The sequence below is a fragment of the Acinonyx jubatus genome, chromosome D1 (genome assembly GCF_027475565.1).
Source record: "Acinonyx jubatus isolate Ajub_Pintada_27869175 chromosome D1, VMU_Ajub_asm_v1.0, whole genome shotgun sequence".
NCBI lineage: Eukaryota > Metazoa > Chordata > Mammalia > Carnivora > Felidae > Acinonyx > Acinonyx jubatus.
The window spans coordinates 106,099,301-106,123,988 of record NC_069390.1 but is presented as its reverse complement, the minus strand read 5'-3'; the positions used below and the strand labels follow the sequence as shown (position 1 = coordinate 106,123,988).

The following is a 24,688-nucleotide window of genomic DNA, read 5'->3' as shown; positions in this document are numbered from 1 at the left end:
CAGCAGCAACTGAGTCTGAGGGGCCGGAAAAAAGGGAAAACCTAGAGGGACAGTAGAATATAGAATTATCATTTTTTTTATTCCTAGGTTGGTACTCTGCAGAGGAATATTTGATTTTTGGGCAAATCTTTCAGCTCCCTGGGCCGAAATACGCAAAAAGGGGGATCACAACCGTAACTCAGATTGAGCACGTGTGCCCGTGTGTGCGTGCCTACGCGCACGCTCGCTCACGCTTTGCCAAGGTAAACCCAGGGCAAGCGTGTATTAACAGCCAAAAAGTGTTAAGCGTGTGACGTCACCATAGTAACAGCAACCGTGCGCATGCGTCCATTTAAAGGGCCGGCGTGCTCCTGGGGCCGCTAGCCCCGCCTTCTTCCTCAGACCGCTCCGCCCTGCGGAATCCAAGTCGCCAATCACCGCCCACTTTTTCCTTGCAGTCCAAGGCGCGTGCCCCGGTTTCAAAAGCTCGGGGGCGGGCTCTGGGTTTCGCGCACGCGCCGTCTCCCTCTCCCCCACGCTGGTTCCGCGTCTCCTCAGAACCGTGCCTCCGCCTGGTCTGAGGTGTCTCGCGTGTGGGGGCAGTCTGGGCTGTCGCCGCCGCCGCGATGGGCAAAACTGCCGACTGTCGGGGCCCGGAAGGCCGGCCCGACCCGGTGCGGAGCTTCAACCGTTGGAAGAAGAAACACAGCCACAAGCAGAGCCAAAAGAAGCAGTTGAGGAAGCAGCTGAAGAAGCCCGAGTGGCAGGTGGAGCGCGAGAGTATCAGCCGCCTCATGCAGAACTACGAGAAGGTGGGACGGGGGCGCGGGGTGGGCGGGCCGCGGGGCTGGGGGGTACCTGCGGCGGCCGGCCACCTATCCCGGGGGCTCGCCGTCGGTCCACCGGGCTGCAGAAGGGAGGCGGCGAGAGGGGCCCGGAGGAGGCCCCACGGGGGGTCACCTGGGTGCCGCAGACCCGGCCAGTGGACCGTCCGGGCCGCTCTTCTGCGCGTCACGCCGTTCCTGATGAAGTGATGGGAATGCACTTCGGAGTAAGGAGATGAGTAGTGAAACAGTTACTCTAATACTCACAGTAATACCCACCACGGTGGTGGGAATCATGACACCTAGATTTGGAGCCGCTAACCCATCCATAATAATACCAATTATTTACCTGGAACTGAGGTACGGGTCGTACTCCTGTTGTACAGATGACAACAGTGAGGCTCTGAGAAGATAAGGAGTCTGTTTTCTTTTTTTTTTTAATTTAAAACAATTTTTTTATTAAAACAAAATTTTAATGTTTATTTTTGAGAGAGAGAGAGAGAGACACAGAGTGTGAGAGGGGGAGGGGCAGAGAGAGACGGAGACCCAGAATCCGAAGCAGGCTCCGGGCTCTGAGCTGTCGGCACAGAGCCCGATGCGAGGCTCGAACCCACGGACTGTGAACCCCGAGATCATGACTGGAGCCCAAGTCAGAGGCTCAAGCGACTGAGCCCCCCAGGTACCTGGGTAAGGAACCTGTTTTAAGCTCCCATGTTAGTTGGTGGTGTGCGATTGGGACCTAGACCCATGTCTTTCCAGTTCCAGAGCTTTTCCTTTTTTTTTAAAAAAAAAATTTTTTTTAACGTTTATTTATTTTTGAGACAGAGAGAGACAGAGCACGAGCAGGGGAGGATCAGAGAGAGGGAGACACAGAATCTGAAACAGGGTGCAATCTCTGAGCAGTCAGCCCAGAGCCCGACGCGGGGCTCGAACTCACGGGCCGTGAGATCATGACCTGAGCCGAAGTCGGACACTTAACCGACTGAGCCACCCAGGCGCCCCAGAGGTTTTCCTTTTAACCGTCATGCCAGGTCTGCATCCTGCATCATTGGTCTTAGTTCATCTCGTTTTCTCTCCTTAGGTTCGTGACCCCATCCAAGAATTGACTTAGGGAAAGTTGGATTCCGGGTCTGTTTCTGGCACCTGCCACCCCACATTGTTGTTGATGTCCCCAGATGAGTATCCCTGTGGTTCCCATTTTGACCTCTTGTCCTCACTGTGCCACCCCCCCCCCCCCGCACTGTCAGTACCCCTTCTTCTCTTCACCACCCCTAAATCCCTTCTTTTGGCCTTCACCCGCCTCACTCACCCTCTCAGTGATTGCCCCCTTCTAGTGAGGTATAATCAGGGGTTTAATATGTGGGACCTTTCTGGAATTATGGTCATCAAGTGTCATGCTGGTATAGCTTTCCTTTAAGCGACCCTTAGGTCAACGGTAAGATTAGATAGATAAACTTTACCTTTGTCTGGGTTAAGGTAAATAGTAATTGGATCCTGGCTTTTGACGACCAGACAAGTGGCTTTGGGCAGGTTACTCTTCCCCTTTCTTGTCTTTAGAAGGCATAGTAATATCTATAAGTTGTTGTGAGGAGTTAGTAAGAATGCGTGTGAAGTGTTCTGCATGATGCCCGATACATATAAATGTATTCGCTGTTAAATTATTACTACTATCGCTGATACACAGCGCTTCAAGAAACCACTGTAAACTACCGTTAGATGGCATTTTAGAGTCTTGATCTAACTAGAATTGCTTAGGGGCTATATAGTCTCAGCCCTTCTTTATCCTCTTCCCTGCTGTGTAATCCCAGGGGTTATTCCTGGGGACTGGGGACTCCTTCTTGTATTCCATCCACAGCTCTTCTGAGTTCATATTCTTTTTTTCTGACCGTGCTGGATGTTTTTACCTGAGTGTCGTAGGATCCCTTAAAAACACAAGTCCAAAACTGAGCTCATTATCTTTTATTTCTAAATTCACAGTCCTGTGTATTTGTTCCCTATTTGCCACTCTAACAAATTATTTTCTCATAGTTCTGGAAGCCATAAGTCTGAAATCCAGTTCACTGGCCTGAAATCAAGGTATCAGCAGGGCCATACTCCCTCTGGAGGCTCTCAGGGAAAATCCCACTTTTTTTTTTTGTTTTTTTTTTAATGTTCATTTATTTCTGAGATACTTGGAGACAGAGTGTGAGTGGGGGAGGGGCAGAGAGAGAGAGGGAGACACAGAATCTGAAACAGGCTCTAGGCTCTGAGCTGTCAGCACAAAGCCTGACATAGGGCTTGAACTCATGGACTGCAATATCATGGCGTGAGCCGAAGTTGGACGCCCAAACAGCTGGGCCACCCAGACGGCCCAGAAAATCCCACCTCTTGCTTCTAGTTTCTGGTGGCTGTTTGTATTCCTTGGCTTGTGGTTGCGTTCAGTCTGTGCTTTGGATAGCTTCCCTTCTGTCCTGTGTCAAATCTACTTCTAACCATTTTATTTTTATTTATTTATTTAAAGTTTATTTATTTATTTTGAGAGAGAAAGGGAGTGATTGGGGGAGGGGCAGAGAGAGAGGGAGAGAAAATATCCCAGGCAGGCTTCACACACTGTCCCTGTGGAGCCCAACGTCTTGTTCAGTCTTATGAACCATGAGATCATGACCTGAGTCGAAATCAAGAGTCAAATGCTTAACCCACTGAGCCACCCAGGCGTCCCTTATTTATTATTTTTATTTCATTATTATTTATTATTATTTTTAACGTTTTATTTATTTTTGAGACAGAGGGAGAGAGACAGAGCATCAATAGGGGAGGGGCAGAGAGAGAGGGAGACACAGAATCCGAAGCAGGCTCCAGGCTCTGAGCCATCAGCCCAGAGCCCGACGCGGGGCTCGAACTCACGGACCGCGAGATCGTGACCTGAGCCGAAGTCGGACGCTTAACCGACTGAGCCACCCAGGCGCCCCTTATTATTGTTCTTTAAAAAATATTTATTTTGAGAGAGTGAGAGAGCAAACATGAGCATGGGAGGGACAGAGAGAGAGGAGAGAGAGAGAATCCCAAGCAGGCTCCGCACTGTCAGTGCAGAGCCGGACATGAGGCTCAGTCTCATGAGCCATGAGATCATGACCTGAGCCGAAACCAAGAGTCAGATGCTTAACCAACTAAGCTACCCAGGTGTCCCTGTTTTCATTTTATTTAAGAGAGAGAGAGAGAGAGCAAGCATGAGCTTGCACGTCAGCAGGGAAGAGGGACAGAGGGAGGGAGACAGAATCTCGAGCAGCCTCCACACTGAGCACAGAACCCAACTCAGGGCTCGATCCCATGACCCTGGCTCATGGCTGAGCCAAGATCAAGAGTCAGATGCTCAACCGAGTGAGCCATCCAGGTGCCTTGTACTTCTGCACTTTTTAAATAAGGATACTTCTGATTGTGTTTAGGGCCCACTCAGATAATTGAAGATAATTGCCCATCTCAAGGTCTTTAATAACGATGTGCAAAATCACTTTTGCCATTTAAGGTAATATTCACAGTTCTGGAGGTTAGCATATGGATATACTTGGGGGCTGTTGTTTAGCCCACCACATCCTAGCCCCACCGTGTAAGCAGACTGTCAAGCTAGAGACCTAGGAGTAATCCTAGACACTTCCCTCTCACCACTTGTACTTACATCCAGTCAGTCACACTGATAATTTCCTCTGCCTTTTAAATTTTTTAAACTGTTACTCTGTCCCCCCTGCTATGTCTTAGTTCAGGCCCCATCATCTCTTGTCTGGGTTACTACAGTAGTTATTGCTTATAATAGGGATTAGCAAGCTTTTTCTGTAAAGGACAGGATAGTAAATGATTTCAACTCTGCACGTCAGAAGGGTGGAACCACTCAACCCTGCCATTGTAATATAGAAGCTGCCATGGAAATAGTTAAACAGATGGGTATAGTTGTGTTCCTGCAAAACTTCAGTGAGGAAAACTGGTAGCTAATGGGGATTTGGCCCTTAGGCCTTATTCCCTTCTACTCTATCCTCCATATTGCTGACAGAATGATTCTTTCCAAGATGAAAATCCAGTCATCCTATTTTTGATAAAAACCCTTCCTTGACTCACAATTACTTTCAGGAAAATGGTCAAATACTTTATTAGAACATTTTTTTTAATGTTTATTTTTTTTGAGAGAGACAGAGCATGAGTGGGGGAGGGGCAAAGAGAGAGGGAGACACAGAATCTGAAGCAGGCTCCAGGCTCCTAGCTTTGTCAGCACAGAGCCTGATGCGGGGCTTGAACCCACGAACTGAGAGATCATGACCTGAGCCAAAGTCGGACGCTTAACTGACTGAGCCACCCTGGTGCCCCAATGGTCAAATACTTTAATGTGTCAACATGTTCTTCTCTAGTGGAAGCATAAGTCAACATGTTCTTCTCTAGTGGAAGCATAAGTTATTTGTGGTCAGGCAGACCTGGCTTAAATCTCACTCAGTTTGGGTATTGACTCGCCAGTTTCTTAATATTCCTGAGTCTCAGTTTCTTTCATTCAGCAGAGATCACTAAATGTTACAAGGCTCAAATGAGGTAGCCTGTGATAGGCATACGTGAAAGAACAATTTGTAGTTTTGTGAATTGGCCTTGGTCCTTGATGCTTCTTGTCCTGGTACTTGATGTTTCCACCATTTGCAGTGAGCACCCCCATTCTCTCACTCTAGGAATACTTGCCAGGACTTTAGGATTGAAACTTCTCTTCCCAACCTCCCCAGGTAGAGTTAGGGCTGCTGTCTGTAGCATTTTGTATATACTTTTGTTACAGTATTTATCACCCAGCTGTGATGATTGGTTTCTGTAACTTCTTTGTTAACTCTCCCACTAGATAGACCATGAACTTCAAGGTCAGAAAGCATGGCTACACTCACCTTTTCGCTTCCCAGACACTGGTAGCACAATGCTTATCCTGGAATAGGCGCTCAGTGTTGACATGTTGTTTGGTGCATGAGGACCTTTTCCAGATTGCTTTATTCTAGTTGGTAACATCAGTCTATTCTTTTTGGTCTTTTGTTTTAATTATAATTACTAACATTTATGAAGCTTTTTACATGTTATTTTGCCATATCATCACAGTAGACTACATCATGAGACTATTTACATTATATGGGTGAGAAGCTTTAAGGAAGAGCAAGATTAAATAATTTCTGTAAGGTTAAGTAGCTGGTAGTGAGAAACTTCTGACTCTGGTTAGTCTAGGACTGATGCCAGACTCCAAATCACTATACTTTACTGCATTGTACTGCATGGATGTTTAAATTCTAATCTTTTCACTAAATTGAAGGAGTAGATTTTTCCTGTAAGTATTGCCATGTTTTATTATTTTTTTTTACTCATAGAAATATTTTGTTAATATTTTGTCAAGAAGGAAATGCACTGTGAATCGAATACCAGGGCTAGCCGTACTAGAATACCAGCAAAGCAGATTGTTACTGTCCAGGTAACTAAGGTTCAGACCCTCACTACAAGCTGCCTCAGTTGATAACATTTGTGCATAAAACTTTTCTTACAGTGTGTTTACAATACAGGGGTGCTGCTAGGTAGTCTCTCTGGGAAAATACTGGACAATTTGATTCAGAAACATTTTGTAACAGTTTGACAAGGCACTTGTTGAGGCCTAGGTCGTAAAAGATGGGAAAAAATACATGTCTTTGTCTCTAGGGCAGAGAGTTGGTACCTATGTACAGTGCTGTGGAGTTAGAGTGGTGTAATTATGGGGACAGAAGTTGATTTATTCTGTCCCTGCCATTTCTGGCTAGGTGACTTAGAAGAATATGTTTACTCTGGGCATGCTCCCCTTCCTCCTTGTGGTTGCAGCCTCAGGCCCGGCTTGTGGAGCTGAGTGTGAGCTGGATTGCAGCCCCTATACCTCAGCCTTTGTAAATTTTTTTATTTTTTTATTTTTTTAAGTAGGCTTCATCCCCAGTGCGGAGCCCAACGTGGGGTCTGAACTTATGACCCTGAGATCAAGACTTGAGCTGAGATCAAGAGTCAGACACTTAACCGACTGAGCCACAGGTGCCCCTACATGCCTTTGTGTAGGGCGCGAACCACCCAGCAGTTTGTGGTGGCTGTGAGTGGAGCAGCTTTGAATGATGTGTTCTCCAGATAGAAAAGATGGGCAAGAACATTGTAGGTCAAGGGAGCAACACAAGGATATACAAAAAGATGTGAAAATAAGTGATGTTCTCTGAGGGGGAGATTCTCCTTGAAGTGTGGTATGTGTTCCCAAGCTGGCTCTGGGAGAAGAGGGGCAGAGGTGGATTGACAATGGTTTTGGAGGCTGTAGTAGTTAGAATAATGGCCTCCTAAAGATGTCTGTAGCCTAATCCTGAAACCTGTGAGTAAGTTACATGGCAGGGAGTATCTGTAGAAGCTGGGAAAAGCAAGGATATGGATTCTCTCCAATAGTCACCCCAAAGAATGGAGCCCAGCCATACACTGTAATTTTAGCTGTGTGAGATCCATTTTGGACTTCTGACTTTCAGAGTTACAAGTTAATAAATTCACGTTGGTTTAAGCCACTGTTAATGGGAATTTGTTTCAGCAACCATAGGAAGTACATACAGAGGCCATGTTTAGAGACTATTATTTTTTTTGTGTTTTACTTAAAAAATTTTTTAAAAAATGTTTATTTTTGAGACAGAGACAGAGCGCTAGCAGCGGATGGGCAGGGAGAGAGAGAGAGAGAGAGAGAGAGACAGAATCTGAAGCAGGCTCCAGGCTCTGAGCCGTCAGCACAGAGCCTGATGACAGGCTCGAACCCATGAACCATGAGATCATGACCTGAGCTGAAGTTGGACGCTTAACCAACTGAGCTACCAAGGTGCCCCCATGTTTAGAGACTTTAACCAAAAATAGTAGGCAGTCTCTGGGGGCAAGTAGAGAGCATACCCAAAGGCTGTGGAGGCTGAGACCAGGTCAGAGACTGTTAGTATAGTGTAGGTCTTAGATCTTCTGACAGGCAAATGCCAAAGTGGGATTAAGTGAATTGGAGATTTTTTTTTTTAACATTTATTCATTTTTGAGAGACAGAGCATGAGTGGGGGAGGGGCAGAGAGAGAGGGAGACACAGTTTTGAAGCAGGCTCCAGGCTCTGAGCTGTCAGCACAGAGCCTGATGTGGGGCTTGAACTCCTGGAACTCCTGGAACACGAGATCATGACCTGAGCGTCAAGTTGGACGCTTAACCGACTGAGCCACCCAGGTGCCCCCGTGAATTGGAGATTTATTGGGGGGAAGTGTCTGTGCAAGTGAAAGAGAAGGAACAGAAATAGGGAAAGGAGGGAGTTGGAGGAGCCATAGGAAGAGACTCAGGCTGCAGCACAGTCTAAGAAAGCTTCTGTTGATGGGGTGTCCTAGAGCCACCGTAGCCCATTAAGGGAATCTCCTGTCCTGCAGGAATGGGTCTCTGGTCGTCCTGCTGCTAGGGAAGAATGGTGCTGTCAGTGGTAGATCTGGAGGACCGACCGCTGCTGGGGAGTCAGGACTGAGTGGCTTATCCCTAAGGCCACCCTGTAAGGGTGTGTGTTGGGGGTTCTGAGGGAGAGTTGGGGACTGAAGCTTGTTGAGAAAGGTTGGAGATCTTTGTTTCAGTTCCCCTGTTGTCACTGCTGCTGAATGACTCCATCTCTGCACCTGGGATTCTTTTAGACTTGCTTTGAAGCAGCTAGTGCTGTATAGGAACCCTGCATTCTAATGTAGTTTCCCCCCTATAGTCAATCAGAATTTGGGGTGGCTTGAGGCGGATTGCTTTTCTTGTCGTGACTGCAGTGGGTGGAGCATTCTAGGATGTTCTTCCACTTACTTTCTTCTCCGGCTTTGAGGATGTGGAAGCATTATTTGCCTTTGTGAGAAACATGAGTAGTGAGAAGAGAGTTGCAAGAAGTATAGGAGGTAGTTGAGTGGTGTCCACCCTGCTTTTCCTTCCGCCGCCTCCAGCTTTCCCTGGAAAGCTGATGAGAAGTCTGGGACAAGTACTGTCACTGGAAAATTGTTTTCTGATTTCAGAAGAGTGATACAGATTTCAGAGGGAGTGTGAACATTGGAAGACGAGTGATTTTTTAAGAAAAGAAACATCTGAAGGGAAGGGGAGAAAATGTTACTTTGTTTGTAGGATCCATAGCCGACTCTATGACTTCTAATTATTCCTTGGATTGTAACAGAGTTTTCTTTTTAAAATTTTTTTTTTTAACGTTTATTTATTTTTGAGACAGAGAGAGACAGAGCATGAACAGGGGAGGGGCAGAGAGAGAGGGAGACACAGAATCTGAAACAGGCTCCAGGCTCTGAGCTGTCAGCACAGAGCCCGACGCGGGGCTCGAACTCACGAACCGTGAGATCATGACCTGAGCCGAAGTCGGATGCTTAACCGACCAAGCCACCCAGGCGCCCCTAACAGAGAGTTTTCTAGAACAGACTTGACAACCGTTTTCTGTAAAGGGTCAGATAGTCAATATTAGGCTTTGTGGGCCACATGACCCGTGTCACAACGGCATAGGCAACACGTAAATGAGTGGTTGTAGCTGTGCTCCAGGTTAACTGTTTGCAAAAACAAGAAGCAGGTGGATTGGGCCATAGTTTGACTCCTGTTCTAGTTCATGAGTCGAGTACAGATTTCCTTCTGTTTCTTTGACTTTTTCTAAGAAAATGTTGTAAATGTTTATGGCTGATAAAGTGCTGGAACCGTTTTCATTTTTCCAGACTTTCCATTTAGGAGGGTTGACAGACCAGAGGGAGATGTGCAGCATTTCCTTGGAGTGGCCCGCTGTGCCCGGGCTGTGTCTCTGGTGGAGGATGAACGTGTGTTGCCCGTCTGGTTCCTTCTGTAGGCATTCTGTTCTTTGTGAAAACAGCTTTTTAGCTGATCGTACCACAAGTGCACATGTGGACTTCACCTAATTTTAATGCTGTGTTTGGGAGATTGACTTTCTAATTGGGAGGTCAGTTGACCTAATTTTAATGTTGTGTTTGGGAGATTGACCCCTTGATGGGACAAGATGTTCTAATGAACATTTCTCTCTCTCATGTGAGTGTACTGATTATTCCTCTTTACTGTTCTCTGGAATGATTTGTGGGAATCAAGGCAATGTTTTAATACTTGTGTTTGCAGCATGTGAGAACAGAGACTAACTGGGCTGCTTTAAGAATCTTGGAGAAGATGATGTGTAGACTGTAAAATGAAATAAAAGCTGTCATCCCTTTACTGCCTGGAGTATAATTTAAATAAATGAACCTTACAAATGCAACTTTTCCCTTTTGTGAATCATGAATAATTTGGCAGTGTATTCCCAGATCTGAACAGGAGTTCCTGCTTTCAGCATCTGTAATAAAATAATTCTCCTGAGTAACCAAAATGAAATTCAGAAAATTGGGTTTATGCTAATGAAGAACATCAGTAATGAACATTTAGATAATGTAAAGTTAAAGGGCAAAATGTTACTTATTGTGGCTTCAAAGCATGACAGAGACATTTCCTCTGGTTATTGTTAAATAATGCCCCCTCCTTTACTATACCCCCGAATGAGGAGTTATCTGGTTGGATTTTGCATGCCATTGACTTATGGTTAAAACTTGAAAAGGTTTGTGATAACAAGATACATTTCTCCAATTAAGTTCAATCATTTCTCCAAAGTGTGTAAGTAGAAATATTCTCATTGTGCTCTGTGGCGTAGAGTCCCTTTGCTCCTTATTTCTTAAACTGATATTCCTTGAAGGATGGTCTGAAGGTAAAGTTTCTTCCTAAAATTGATGTGCTGTTGACCTACCATATTCTTAGAGGTGAAGGAAGGTGGTGGTGGTGAGGTTGTGTGTGTGTGTGTGTGTGTGTGTGTGTGTGTGTTGAATGAATGAGGTGTTTTTATTTTTAAACCAATTTAAATTGTTACAAGTTTATATTTTTGATTCATGATAACTTCCTTATGGTGTATTTCCTTCTAGAAGGAACATTGGTTTTTAATTAGTAGTGATGATTGAATTCAATCCTGTAGTACCAAGAATTAGCTGGATGGCACAATGTAGACAAAAAATGGTTTTGTTGTAAGACAAATGAATTATATAGTATGTTATTTTACCTTAGCTGAACAGTCTCCTTGTTCTTTTTTCAGATAAATGTAAATGAAATTACAAGATTTTCAGATTTCCCTTTGTCCAAAAAAACATTAAAAGGTAGGAGGATGGTAATCTTGGGACATGTTGTTGGATTTCTTGATGTTTTTTATAAACAGAAAAATATTTAGAGTATTTAACCTGAAAAAGATCATTTTGGCAAATAATTTTGATATCTTGAACCTTTAACACCAGGAAACAATATTAATTCATTTGAGTTTTACTGATGTGTCATTCTCATCTCCTTTCTGGACTGGTTAAAGAGCAGTAGTGAAAAAACAAGATGCCATAGCCTGTCAGGAAATAAAATAAAATCTAATTATGTTAGTTAAAATGAACAAGAAAACAAAAGTGATATCTTTTATATTAGTGTGTCAGGGCCACCAGAACAAAATCCCACAGACTGGGGGGCTTAGAAGAAATTAATATTCTCACAGTTATGGAGGCTGGAAGTCCAAAGATGGAGCTGTTGGCAGGTTTAGTTTCCTTTGAGAGCCAGCATCGTGGAAGGGATTGTTCCAGAACTCTCTCCTTGGCTTGCAGATGACGACTCTCTTGTGCATCTTCATGTGGTTGTTCCTCTGGACAGTCATACCATTGGTATCTCTTTTGTGTCCAGATTTCCCCTTGTGAGGACACCAGTCACATCAGATCAAGGCTCATTTGAACTTAATCATCACTTCAAAGGCCCTCTTTTTTTTTTTTTTTTTTTTTAGTGTTTATTTTTGAGACAGAGAGACAGCATGAGCAGGGGAGGGGCAGAGAGAGAGAGGAAGACAGAATCTGAAGCAGGCTCCAGGCTCTGAGCTGTCAGCACAGAGCCTGACATGGGGCTCGAACTCACAAACTGCAAGATCATGACCTGAACAAAGTTGGACGCTTAACCGACTAAGCCATCCAGGCACCCCAAAGGGCCTCTTTCTGAATACAGTCACAGTCAAAGGTACTGGGTGTTAGGCTTCAATGTAGGAATTTTAGGGGGCACCGTTCAGTCCGTACTACTGTTTTGTAGGAGTTTTCTACAGTATCACTTTCCTCCCTTCTACACGGCAGGTTTGCAAGAAGCCCAGTACCGTTTGGTAACTGAGATACAGAAGCAGACTATTGGATTGGCTTTGCAAGGGAAAGATGTTCTTGGAGCTGCCAAGACAGGATCTGGCAAGACTTTGGCTTTCCTTGTTCCAGTAAGTAGTTTATTCATACTGGGTCAGGTCCTCTATTACGTGATTTTATTTTACTTATTTTCTTATTTATTAATTAAAAAAAAATGTTTGTTTTTGAAAGAGAGAGAGACAGAGTGTGAGTAGAGGAGGGGGAGAGAGACAGGGAGACACAGTTTTGAAGCAGGCTCCAGGCTCTGAGCTGTCAGCACAGAGCCCAATGTAGACCTTGAACCCACAGACCGTAAGATCATGACCTGATCATGATCAGAGTTGGATGTTCAACTGACTGAGGCACCTAGGTGCCCCTAAACCTTTTTTTAATGTTTATTTATTTATTTTGAGAGAGAGAGAGTGCACACAAGCAGGGGAGGGGCACAGAGTGAGAATCTGCACTGACAGCGCAGAGCCTGATGCAGGGCCTGAACCTGTGAACCTGAGATCGTGATCCAAGCTGAAATCAGGAGTTGGATGCTTAACTGACTGAGCCACCCAGGCACCCTGTTATTTATTTATTCTAAAAAAAATGTTTATTTTGGGAGAGAGCAGAGAGAGAGGGGGAGAGAGAGAATCCCAAGCATGCTCCACACGGTCAGCATGGAGCCCGATGTGGGGCTTGAGCCTGTGCGCTGAACCATGAGATCATGACCTGAGCCGAAACCAAGAGCCGGATGCCCAACCAACTGAACCACCTAAGTGCCTCTCTGTTATATGATTGTAAAGCATTCTTTGCCTAGGTACAAATCATTATGGAGAGAGTTGTTTCCTATTGGATTTCCCTGGCTAGAATGCCACTTTTATCAGACAGGGGCCCCCAGCTGTCCTGTTCTCCACCATATTCCCTCCATCCTAACGCAGTGCCTTTCACATGGTGGACGCTCAGTAACTTGAACGAATGAATTACCTTAACCAGCCTTTACATTCCTGAAGGATATGGATGTTCCTGGGTGGCAGGTTTGGATGGTTCTACCCTGTTGTAGGACCACGGAAAGGCCTCGGAGGCTATTCATGCGCTTATGCTTATAAACCTGCCAGTTTCATTTATATTTATTTGCCACTTGTTTAGGATAAAGCTGAAATATGCTCACTTAGATTGAATGACTCATTGAAAATTTTCCAGGACGTTGATATCTGTCCTTTTGAGCAGTAAAACTCATAGGACTTTACTTCTATCTCAGTTGTGCTGTCGATCTCATAATTTAATTAATTCCTACAAAATAATTGGCCTAGAAAAATCACATTTGAGTTTTTGTCCCAAGTATTGAAAAGTTGTTTTTATTTTTCTCGTAAATTCAATTTTTCCTAACAATGTCTGCCCACAACTAGAAAATTCAGTGACTATATAATTATAGTAACTACACGGATGAAAGTTTATTTTACTGTGGTTTCCATTCAGAAAATGGTGACAGATATTTTTCCAAAATGTGTTTGAATAGTTTGAGGGCTGTACATACCTTTCATCGATTGCCATTCTTCTCTGGGCAGGGCTCTGGCAGCAGCTGAGCTGCCAGGGCCTGATTTTCCCTTCCCTCTATGACTTGAGGGATCTGGTGGCTGGAAGAAAAAGAAAAAAAAAAAGCAAAGAATTTCATTTTGCTAATTGGAAAGAACTTGTGACTGGTGTGTCTTCTGCTCAGAATGTGCCTTTGATTTGGAGGAGCATGGTTGGCTTAGGAATCAAGATGCCGCCTCCTGAAAGGACTTACTAAACATAATTTGCTGTCTTTTTTGAGGTGTTGGAAGCCTTATATCGTTTGCAGTGGACGTCAACAGACGGGCTGGGGGTTCTGATTATATCACCCACAAGAGAACTGGCCTATCAGACTTTTGAGGTTCTCCGAAAAGTAGGAAAGAATCATGACTTTTCGGCTGGTCTCATCATTGGTGGAAAGGTTTGTCCTTTGTCTTGTCCTTCTTTTTTCTATAACGTATATTGGGGCACTGTTGGCAGTGGACAGGAAAGAGGTGGAGATTTCATCTAAACAGGTAAGCTGGCCTCCTGGTGTGGTGACTATCATCTAGAGTTCTGGTTATCAAATTTGAAGGTTCAGAAAGTCCATTTTTTGAGGGTATCTGAGTGGATCAGATTCTCTGACACTAATACACTTTAAATAACCTATAATTCTATTTGTTATTGTACTTGGGAAAGGTACCATTGGAGTATGTGGGCTAGTTCCTTTTAAGAAAATATGTAACAGATTGAATAATTCAGAACATTGCTTGGTCAGCAGCAGAAAAAAGGAAGACAGGTTTACAAAATTTTTTAAAAAATTTTAATGAATTTTTTAATTGAAGTATAGTTAACACATAATTGTCTTAGTTTCAGGTTACAGCATACCATTTCAACAAGTCTGTACATTATGTGTGCTCACCACAAGTATAGCTAGCATCTGTCAACATACATGCTATTGTAGTACTATTGACTGTCTAACTTTCATCCCCATGACTTATCCATTTCATAACTGGAAGCCTATATCTCCCACTCCCTTTCACCCATTTTGCCCATCCTTCTTCCCTCTGGCAATCATCTCTTTGTTTTCTGTATTTATGGGTCTCTTTCTGCTTTTTTGTTTTGTTTTGTTTTGTTTTTTGATTCTACATGTAAGTGAAATTACATATGGTATTTGTCCTTCTCTGATTGATTTCACTGAGGATAATCTCTGGGTCTGCCATGTTGTTTGAGATGGCAAGATCTCATTCTTTTTTCATTTTTTCATTTTTTTAACGTTTATTTATTTTTGAGAGAGAGAGACTGAGTGTGATCAGTTGGGGAGGGGCAGAGAGAGGAGACAAAGAATCCGAAGCAGGCTTCAGTCTCTGAGCTGCCAGCACAGAGCCTGGTATGGGGCTCAAACTCATGAACCATGAGATCATGACCTGAGCCAAGGTCAGATGCATAACCGACTGAGCCATCCCCTCTCTCTCTCTCTCTCTCCCTCTCTCTCTCTCTCTCTTCCTCTCTCTTCCTCTCTCTCTGTTTCTCACACTCACATACACACACCACATCTTTATCCATTCATCTATTGATGGACATTTGGGTTGCTTTCAGTGTCTTGGCTGTTGTAATGCTATTGTGAACATAGGGATGCATAACTCTTCGAATTGGAGAGTTTTTTTTTTTTATTTTTTTAATGTTGATTTATTATTGAGAGACAGAAAGAGATAGAGCATGAGCATGGGAGGTGCAGAGAGAGGAGGAGACACAGAATCTGAAGCAGGCTCCAGGCTCTGAGCTATCAGCACAGAGCCCGACATGGGGCTCAAACTCACAAACTGTGAGATCACGACCTGAGCCGAAGTCAGATGCTTAACCAACTGAGCCATCCAGGCGTCCCTGTTGACAGTTTTTATCGTGAATGGATGATGAATTTTGTCATGCTTTTCCTGCATCTATTGAGATCATATGATGTTAATCCTTTATTAATGTTGTCTATTGTGTTGATTTGCAGATGTTGAACTGTTCTTGCATCTGTGGAATAAATCCCACTTGATTGTGGTGTATGGTTTTTGAAATGTATTGTTGGATCTGATTTGCAAATATTTTTTAAATTGTTTTTTTCCATAATAATAGTGGTACTCTTTAATCTCCATCCCGTTTCCCTCATCCTCCTATGTACCTTCCCTCTTGTAACTATCAGTTCCCTATAGTTAATGGTCTGTTTCTTGGTTTATCTCTTTTTTTCTTTGCTCATTTGTTGTTTCTTAAATTACACATATGAGTGACATATGGTATTTGTTTTTCTCTGAGTTATTTCTTTTAGCATAATACTATATAGCTCCATCCATGTCATGCAAGTGGCAAGATTTCATTCTTTTTTATGGCTGGGTAATATTCCATTGTATATGTATACCACATCTTTTTTTTTTTAAAGTTGATTTATTTTGAGAGAAAGAGTGTGAATGGGGGAGGGGCAGAGAGAGAGGGAGAGAGAGAATCACAAGCAGGCTCCGTGCCATCAGCACAGAACTCATTGTGGGGCTCGATCCCATGACCCATTAGATCATGACCTGAGCCAAGGTCAAGAGTCGGGCGCTTAACTGACTGAGCCACTCAGGTGCCCCAAATCTATTTTATCTATTCCGTAATCTTTGGATACCTGGGCTGTTCCTATAATTTGGCTATTGGAAATAATGCTGCTGTAAACATCAGGGTGCATGAATCTTTTCGAATTAGTATTTTTTTATTCTTTGGGTAAAAACCCAGTAGTATGATTGCTGGATCATAGAGTAGTTTTATTTTGAATTTTCTGAGGAACCTCCATATTGTTCTCCAGAGTGGCTGTACCAGTTTGCATTCTAACCAACAATGCAAAAGAGTCCCCTTTTGTCCACATCCTCACCAGCACCTGTTGTTTCTTGTGTTGTTGATTTTAGCCATTCTGACAGATGTGAGGTGTTATCTTATCGTAGTTTTGACTTGAATTTCACTGATAACCAGTGATGTTAAGCATCTTTTCATGTGTCTGTTGTCCATTTGTTTGTTTTATTTGGGAAAATGCCTATTCATGTCAATTGCCCATTTTTTAATTGGATTATTCATTGTTTGAGCATTGAGTTGTATCAGTTTTTATACATTTTGGATTCTAACGTTTTATCAGATAATTTGCAAATTATTGGATAATTAGTCTTTTGCAAACATCTTCTCCCATTTCATAGGTTGTCTTTTAGTTTTGTTGATTGTTTCTTTCGCAATGAAGAAACTTTTTATTTTGATGTAGTCCCCATGGTTTATCTTTGCTTTTATTTCTCTTGCCTCTGACATTTCTAGAAAAATGTTGCTATGGCTGATGCCAAGAGATTACTCCCTGCCAGGGTCCAGCCCCAGCAGGTCCAGGGGTTCCCGAAGGATGAATGCTGTTGGCGAAAATAACAAATGGACACAGACAACGGCAGTGTGTTAGACTGGCCGCTTTATCGTGGCAAGTGTGGCATTATATTTGTTAGCAAATTTCTTATAGCGTGCGTCATCTATGTTTTCTGGCATTACCTAATTCTAAAAATGTTCCTTTGTGTAATCACCCATTAAGGAACAACATAGTTATTTTCATGTAACGTTCCCTCCTGCCCTTTCAAGGTCATCTAGCTCTCAACACCTCAAGTAGAACGTTTACAGGGACTTGACTTCTTAGTTGTTCCTTTGGACCATTTGCAGCACAAGGAACAAAAGTGTTCGCTTTGGTCTGGGTGCCGGGAGGGAGCCAAGAGGGCTCTGGGAACCCATGCCTTATGCACTCCTGGAGAGACAATGTATACCTAGGAACTAATGAACCATTCTGTACCTTAATCCCCCAGGTCCAGTTATCATCTGGAATGCCTCCTGGGGGCCAAGTGGGCCTAGGGGTTGAAGTAACTTGTATCCATAGATACATTCCTTTGTTGCCGGAGTGGGGATTTCAAACCCATTTGTCCCCCTCCTTGGCTGGGAAATATATGGGGCTGTCCTTCCTTTAGGTAGAGGAGTCTTTATAGGGGGTGGCAAGGGCTGGATGCAGGGCCGCATAATTTCCCTACGGAATTTTATTTCTTTCCCCGATGGTTCTTTTCCCGGAGGGCCTGTGGTGGGCAACTCCCCAACCGACCAATCCCCAGGTACTTCATTGGTAGGGGGGCTGCCCTGACCAGCTCTGAGGCCAAATTACATAAAAGCAGGAGTACAAGAAGCTTCACTTTCGATGGGCCGCCATGCAGTCCCGATCCGTCCACTGCCTGGGCCCTGCCATCAGGCTGATTGGATAGCTTGGCTTCCTGCAACTCCCTGTGCTCTTTTCAATAATTTTCTAATTGATTTTGAGTTTATTTTTGTGTGTGGTGTAAGAAAGTGGTCCAGTTTCATTCTTTTGCATGTGGCTGCCCAACGGCATTTGTTGGAGAGGCTGTCTTTTTTCCATCAGATATTCTTTCTTACGTTGCCAAAGATTCATTGACTATATAGTTGTGGCTTGATTTCTGGGTTTTCTGTTCTATCCAGTTGATCTATGTGTGTTTTTATGCCAGTACCATACTGTTTTTTAATCACTGCTGCTTTGTGGTATAACTTGAAATCTGGAGTTGTGATACCTCTAGTTTGGTTTTTGATTTTCAAGATTGCTGTGGCTGCTCAAGGTCTTCTGTGCTTCTGTACAAATTTTAGGATTTTTTGTTCTGGTTCTGTCAAAACTGCTGTTGGTATTTTGATAGGGATTGCATTAAATCTGGGTGTGCTAACATTTTGTTGAGGATTTTTGCATCTGTGTTTGTCGGTGATAGTAGCCTGTGGTTTTCTTTTTTTAAATGGTGTTAATGTCAGGTTTTGGTATCAGGGTAATGTTGGTTTTGGGAAATGAGTTTCGGAGTGTGCCTTCCTCTTCAATTTGGGGAACATTTTGAGGAAGATAGGTACTAGCTCTTCTTTAAGTGTTGGAATTCACCTGTGCAGCCGCCTGGTCCTGGACTTTTGATTTTTCAGAGTTTCAAAATTACCTATTCATGAGTGCCTGAGTGGTTCAGTCAGTTGGGTGTCTGACACTTGGCTTTTCTGCTCAGGTCATAATCCCATGGCTCAGGAGTTTGAGTCCCATATGGGGCTCCATGGTGACAGTGCGGAGCCTGCTTGGGATTCTCTCTTTCTCCTCTCTGCCTCTTAACTTGTGCATGCATGCATGCTCTCTCTCAAAATAAATAAAAAAAAACTTAAAAAAATTATTTTTATTTATTTTAGTGTTTACTTTTGAGAAGGCGCAAGTGGGGGAAGGGCAGAGAGAGAGGGAGACACAGAATCCGAAGCAGGCTCAAGGCTCTGAGCTGTCAGCACAGAACCCGATGCGAGGCTCAAACCCACGAACTGTGAGATTATGACCTGAGCCAAAGACCTTAACCGACTGAGCCACCCAGGCACACCCCACCCCCCAAAAAAATTATTGATTCAATTTCATTATTTATAATTAGTTTTTTCAGACTGTCTATTTCTTTGTGATTCAGTCTTGGAAGGTTGTGTGTTTCTAGGAGTTTATCCATTGTTATCTAGACTTTTCAACTTGTTGTAATGTAATTCCAGTTGTCTCTTATTATTCTTTGTATTTCTGTGTTGTTGGTTATAACTTCATTTGTGATTTTTTTTTTTTTTGTGGGGAGTTTTCTCTCTCTTTTTTTGCTTGATGAGCATGGTTAGCAGTTTTATCAGTCAAAAATAAATCTTTTCAGAGAACCAGTTTTTGTTTTGTTGATATTTTCTGTCTTTTTTTTTGGAGACTCTATTTTATTTATTTCCACTCTGATCTTTATTTTCTTCCAAGAACTTTGGGCTTTATTTATTCTTCTTCTGGTTCCTGTTGATATAAAGTTTACATTGTTTATTTTGGGTATTAAAAATTTTTTTTTCTAATGTTTATTTTTGAGAGAGAGAGAGAGAGAGCGAGTGATCAAGGTGGGGAGGGGCAGAGAGAGGGAGACAGAATCTGAAGTAGGCTCCAGGCCCTGAGCTGTCAGCACAGAGCCCAATGCAGGGCTTGAACCCCCACTTGTGCGTGCATGCATGCTGTCTCTCTAAATAAATAAATAAATTGTGAAATCATGACTTGAGCTGAAGTCGGATGCTTAATCAGCTGAGCCACCCAGGCACTCCCCCACCCCCGTTTTCTTTCTTTTTTTTTTTTTTTTTTTTTTTGTGGTAGGCCTGTATCACTATGATGGTTGATATGATTTCAGTCTTCAATTTGAGACTTGTTTTGTGGCCTAGCATGTGATCTGTCTTGGAGAATGTTCCATTTTACACTTGGAAAATACGTGTGTTTTGCAATTTTGGGATGAAATGTTTTGTATGTACCTGTTAAGTCTATGTGGTCTAATGTATTGTTTAAGTCCAATGTTTCCTCATTGATTTTCTGTGCAAATGATCTGTCCATTGATGTAAGTGAGGTATTAAAGTTTCCTACTAATATTGTATTGCTGTCAATTTCTCCCTTTATGTCTGTTGTTATTTTTTTTGTTTCACTGATTCTGTGTTTGGTGCATAAATATTTACAAATGTGTGTCTTCTTCGATCAATACACTTCTCATATGTAATGCCCTTTTTTTCTTTTATTACTGTGTTTTATTTTTTTATTTTTTAAAGATGTTTATTTTTAAGAGAGATAGAGTGTGCATGGGTAAGGGGCAGAGAGAGAGAGAGAGAAAGAGAGAAAAAATCTCAAGCAGACTCTGCACATTTAGTGGAGAGCCTGATGTGGGGCTCGAACTCATGAACTGCGAGATCATGACCTAAGCAGAAATAAGAGTTGGACGCTTAACCGACTGAAGCCAGCCAGGCACCCTTACAGTCTTTGTTTTAAAAATCAGTTTTGTTTGACCTGAGTAAGGTCACTCCAGCTTTCTGGAGCAGAAGATAGTTTTGAGGAATGTTGATTTTAGGTGATAGTGGAACCAGCTACTCAGCTTCTGCTCTACCTTCTGGTTCACTTGGACTGCTTGTTTGTGCTGGAGGCTCTTCTAGACTGTGAAGTTAATACTTGGGTTCATATGCAAACATACATGAAGGAAGTGTAGCATCCATCCCAAACCCTCACGTACTGGTGTATCTGTCACCCAGCTTTAATGACGAACATTCAAGGAGACACCTTCTAGAGTGTAGAGAGCTCAGGTTCCCTCGCCCTAGTCCACAAAGTGCAGTGTGAATGGTGTCAGAGAGTGCCTCTGGGTTCTGACTTAAATAATGGCAACGATTCTACTGTAAGTCGGTTCTGGCCGATGTAAGGAGAAGTGAAGACTTGGAGCATTCATGGGAAATTTTTTCTTGGCCTCAGAATCCTGGGTATAATTAAGAATCTAGAGGCACTCCGAGCTCTTTAGGTCTTCACTGAGGACTTTTATTTGGCCCAGAAATTGGGATGTGCTGCAGAAATCGAAGGGGGAAATCCTATCTGTTTGTAGCATATCTACATTGCTGTGAGAAGTAACATGCAGATGGCTTTTATAGTTTTGATACATGGGCTGCTCAGTAATGTGTCTGTGTAATCAGAAGAAACAACTGTTTTCAGGATCTGAAACATGAAGCTGAGAGGATCAATAACATAAATATACTTGTTTGTACTCCGGGTCGGCTTCTTCAACACATGGATGAAACAATATGTTTTCATGCTACCAATCTCCAAATGTTAGGTAAGTCTAATGAATTTCTGATGAAACAATCTCAGACTTAGGAGAGAAGCCTCATCAATTTTAATGTTAGACATTTTTAATCTTAATATTGATTCAATAAAACATCTGAGAATAACTTGAAACAATTTTTTGGCATATGGGTTCTAAACCCGGAGAGTACAACTAGACTTTTTTTTTTTTTTAAAACAAAATGGTCAGAAGAATATAAGTAGTTGTATATGAAATTAGATACTTCTTTATCTGACACTGCTAGGAATTTATCTCTTAAGATACGTCCGCTTCTGGTGATATTACCTAACGTGTGTATATATACTTTTAATCACGTCTTTATTTTGGAATAATTCTATATTTACAGTTACAGTGATAGTACAGAGAGTTGCTTTATACCCTTTCCCCAGTTTCCCCTAGTGTGACATCTTACATAACTGTGGCATGTAACCACATATTTCGTCAAAATGAAGATTAACATTGTTCCGTTGTATAAATTCCAGACTTTTACTTGGATTTCACCGATTTTTCCGCTAATGCCCTTTTTCTCTTCTAGGATCCAGTCCTGAATACTACATTGCATTTAGCCTAATGTATATTTTAAATGTTGTAATTCACCTTGAATTTTCTTTTTTTAGTTCTTGATGAAGCAGATAGAATCTTGGATATGGGCTTTGCTGATACCATGAATGCTATTATTGAAAATCTTCCCAAGAAACGTCAGACTTTGCTTTTCTCAGCTACCCAAACCAAATCTGTAAAGGACCTTGCACGCTTGAGTTTGAAAAACCCTGAGTATGTCTGGGTTCATGAAAAAGCAAAATACAGGTATGTACTACTTGTAGCCATATTTGATTCAATTAAAAAAATCAGTGTTCTTTTTACTATAAGAATTTGGTATTTTAAAAGAATACTACCTTTTTTAGGAAACTAGACGTCATTTTATGTGTTATAAGATATGGAAAGTATAGTAAAATATGTTACAATTATTTAAATATTTGATGGACCTTTAAATGTGGGAATACTCTAGTGCAATATTTCTCATGTGGTCTGAGGAACACATATCTTTCTGTAAGATGTGAACAGGTGTTTGTTAACAACTACCCCTGCATAAAATGGGGGGTGGTGGGGTTGTATGGCTGTGTGGGAAATGGGTTGGGGGAAGTAGGTTTCAAAGTGTATTTTGATACAAGTGGAAGTTTGTGTTTGTATGTTTGGTATGAATCACTGTCGATTGTGGACATGCTTGACTTGCAGAAATGTTTTCTAGTGAACATAAGTAGATATGTGTTGAAGGTCTCCATATGGATTATCTCTATCTTCGATTTCTTGCTATGAAATGTTAGTCTGAGAAGGAATAGATTGGGGAAAATGGTGGATTATCCTCTTAGAAAGTTGTTAAATACTGGGAATATGGGCCTTGGGGCCCACCTTAATGTTGTTCAGCTAATAAATGTTTAGGATTAAAGAAAGCCCTAGAAGAGGCCAGACTCCATGCTTCCAGGCATTCTCAGTGGATGAACTTGGTTCTCAAGAACTCGGAGTGGCATAGCAAGAGATTCCTTATCTCCTCCTTAGCTCACTATGGAGTAGACAGTGGTTGCTGTTTGTAACGTTGTATTGAGGTAGCTATTGAAATTCTTGGTACAATTAATAATCTAAAGAGTCACTTTTTATTTTCTTTTTCTTCTTTGTCTTAAGTTTATTTATTTTAAGAGAGAGAGCAGGGAAGGGGTAGAGAGAGAGCAAGAGAGAATCCCAAGCAAGCTCTGTGCTGTCAGTGTGCAACAAAACAGGCTCAGTCTCACAACCCTTGAGATCATGACCTGAGCCGAGATCAAGAGTCGTACGCTTAACCAGTTGAGCTACCCAGGCTCCCCTTGGTTTTCTTCGTTTGTTCGTTTTTTTTTTTTTTTTTGGCTGTTTGCTTTCTGCCTATTTTCACAACTCTTTAGTGTCTTTACCAGATACAAATTTTTCAGTCATTAGGTAACATCTAAAAACTGCATGATTTAGGGTAATTGTACATAGATTGCTTGTTACCAATTTCTGTAGGTAACAGTGGGTTATTATCTGTAGATCAGAGTTAGAAAAAAACAAATGCAAATACTGTTTATTTTATAAGTGATTTTTGAAATGTATCACTTAGAAGAAATGGGGTTTTCAGAAACCATGTCTCCAATGACAATTGACAGTTGCAGGTTATGTGATAATGACTGTAGTACTCTCTAATGTACAGTTCACCAGAAGCACCACAGAAGGCAGATACTTTTGTGAATTTTGTCTCATATCATTATTGAAGTTTCTTCTCTAGCCATTAACTTGGTTAATACACCGTGGGGAAATCACGGTCAAGAAAATTTTTAAGGTAGTATAGAATACCTACTCTAGAATCGTGCAGGACCAGAAAAATAATTTTAAAAAGTTAGATCTTTCTGAAGTTGTATATCAGAATGTACTTAGAAAAGGTATAATAGGGTGGTTTCTTTATGTTGCTGTTGCAGTGAAATTGCGCTTCTAATGATTTTTTTTTTTTTGAGAAAAAAATTGTTCTCTTTGAATCATTGTAATTTGCTGTGTTTTACAGTGAATATAAGTTGAAATCTGTGGTGAATTATGAAGCATTTCAAAATTGAAATGGCTATTCTGAGCTTATGTTGTTAGTCGCATGCAAAAGTAATTTTATATTTCCTGTTAGTGTCATTAATCATTATGAAATGTTCTTTATCTCTACTAATACTTTTTGCCTTGAAGTCTAGTTTGATATTAGTCTCCTTGTAGTAAATTTCTCTTGGTCTGTGTTTGCATGGTGAATCTTTTTCTCTGGCCATTTACTCCTTACATTATATACAGCCTTACATTTTAGATTTATTTGACTTTACAAGCAGTTATCAGGTGTGATCATTACTTTGTAACTGGAAGATTTAGTTCATTGACATTTACCTTATCCCATTATTTTAAGTTTCTTTACCCCTTTCCACTGTGTCTTCATCGTGAAGTATTTTAATTTCACACACTTTAAATTCCATAAGCTGTTATTAATACTTTTTGAAACATCAGTATTTATTTAGATTTATCCAAATAATTTTTATCCAAATATTTATCCAAATATTCTTTATTTCTTGTGTTCAAAAGAATTTTTTTTTTTTTTTTTTTTTTTTAGTTCAGGTTTACTAGTGGAAAAATTCTGTTTTGACTTTTCTGAGAACATCTCTAGTTCTTCCTCATTTTTGGAAGATATCTTGGCAGGTTTTTTCTTTAAAGATACATTTCTGTTCTAACTACTATTGTATCAAAATTAGCCGATGTCAGAGTTAGCCGATGGTTTTCCTGTTCTTTTGAGGGTATTGTGTATCGTTTAAGATTTTCTTGTTTTCGGTTCTTAGTGAAACCGTGTCTGATGGTTTTTTTTTTTTTTTTGTGGCAGATAGATGTGGTATGGACAGATGACCTTGATCTGGGCTATCCTGGCTTGTAGACTCTGGGG

At 41.8% G+C, this 24,688-nt stretch overlaps 1 protein-coding gene across 3 annotated transcripts in view; it reads left to right on the top strand.

Annotated features, from left to right (window-relative positions):
* Window positions 1-499: 499 nt before the first annotated feature.
* Window positions 500-24,688, top strand: part of DDX10 (DEAD-box helicase 10) — a 276,223-nt gene continuing 252,034 nt past the window's right edge. For 2 of the 3 annotated variants that reach the window (XR_008290714.1, XM_053204134.1), the window contains exons 1-6: window positions 500-791; window positions 10,921-10,981; window positions 11,975-12,105; window positions 13,815-13,973; window positions 21,093-21,213; window positions 21,840-22,029. Coding sequence is in view for 2 of the 3 variants with exons in the window: in XM_053204134.1 (XP_053060109.1) it covers window positions 606-791; window positions 10,921-10,981; window positions 11,975-12,105; window positions 13,815-13,973; window positions 21,093-21,213; window positions 21,840-22,029 (848 nt within the window). In the remaining variant the exon portion in view is untranslated. The remainder of the gene's footprint in view (window positions 792-10,920; window positions 10,982-11,974; window positions 12,106-13,814; window positions 13,974-21,092; window positions 21,214-21,839; window positions 22,030-24,688) is intronic. The other variant, XM_027036452.2, reaches the window with a different exon arrangement.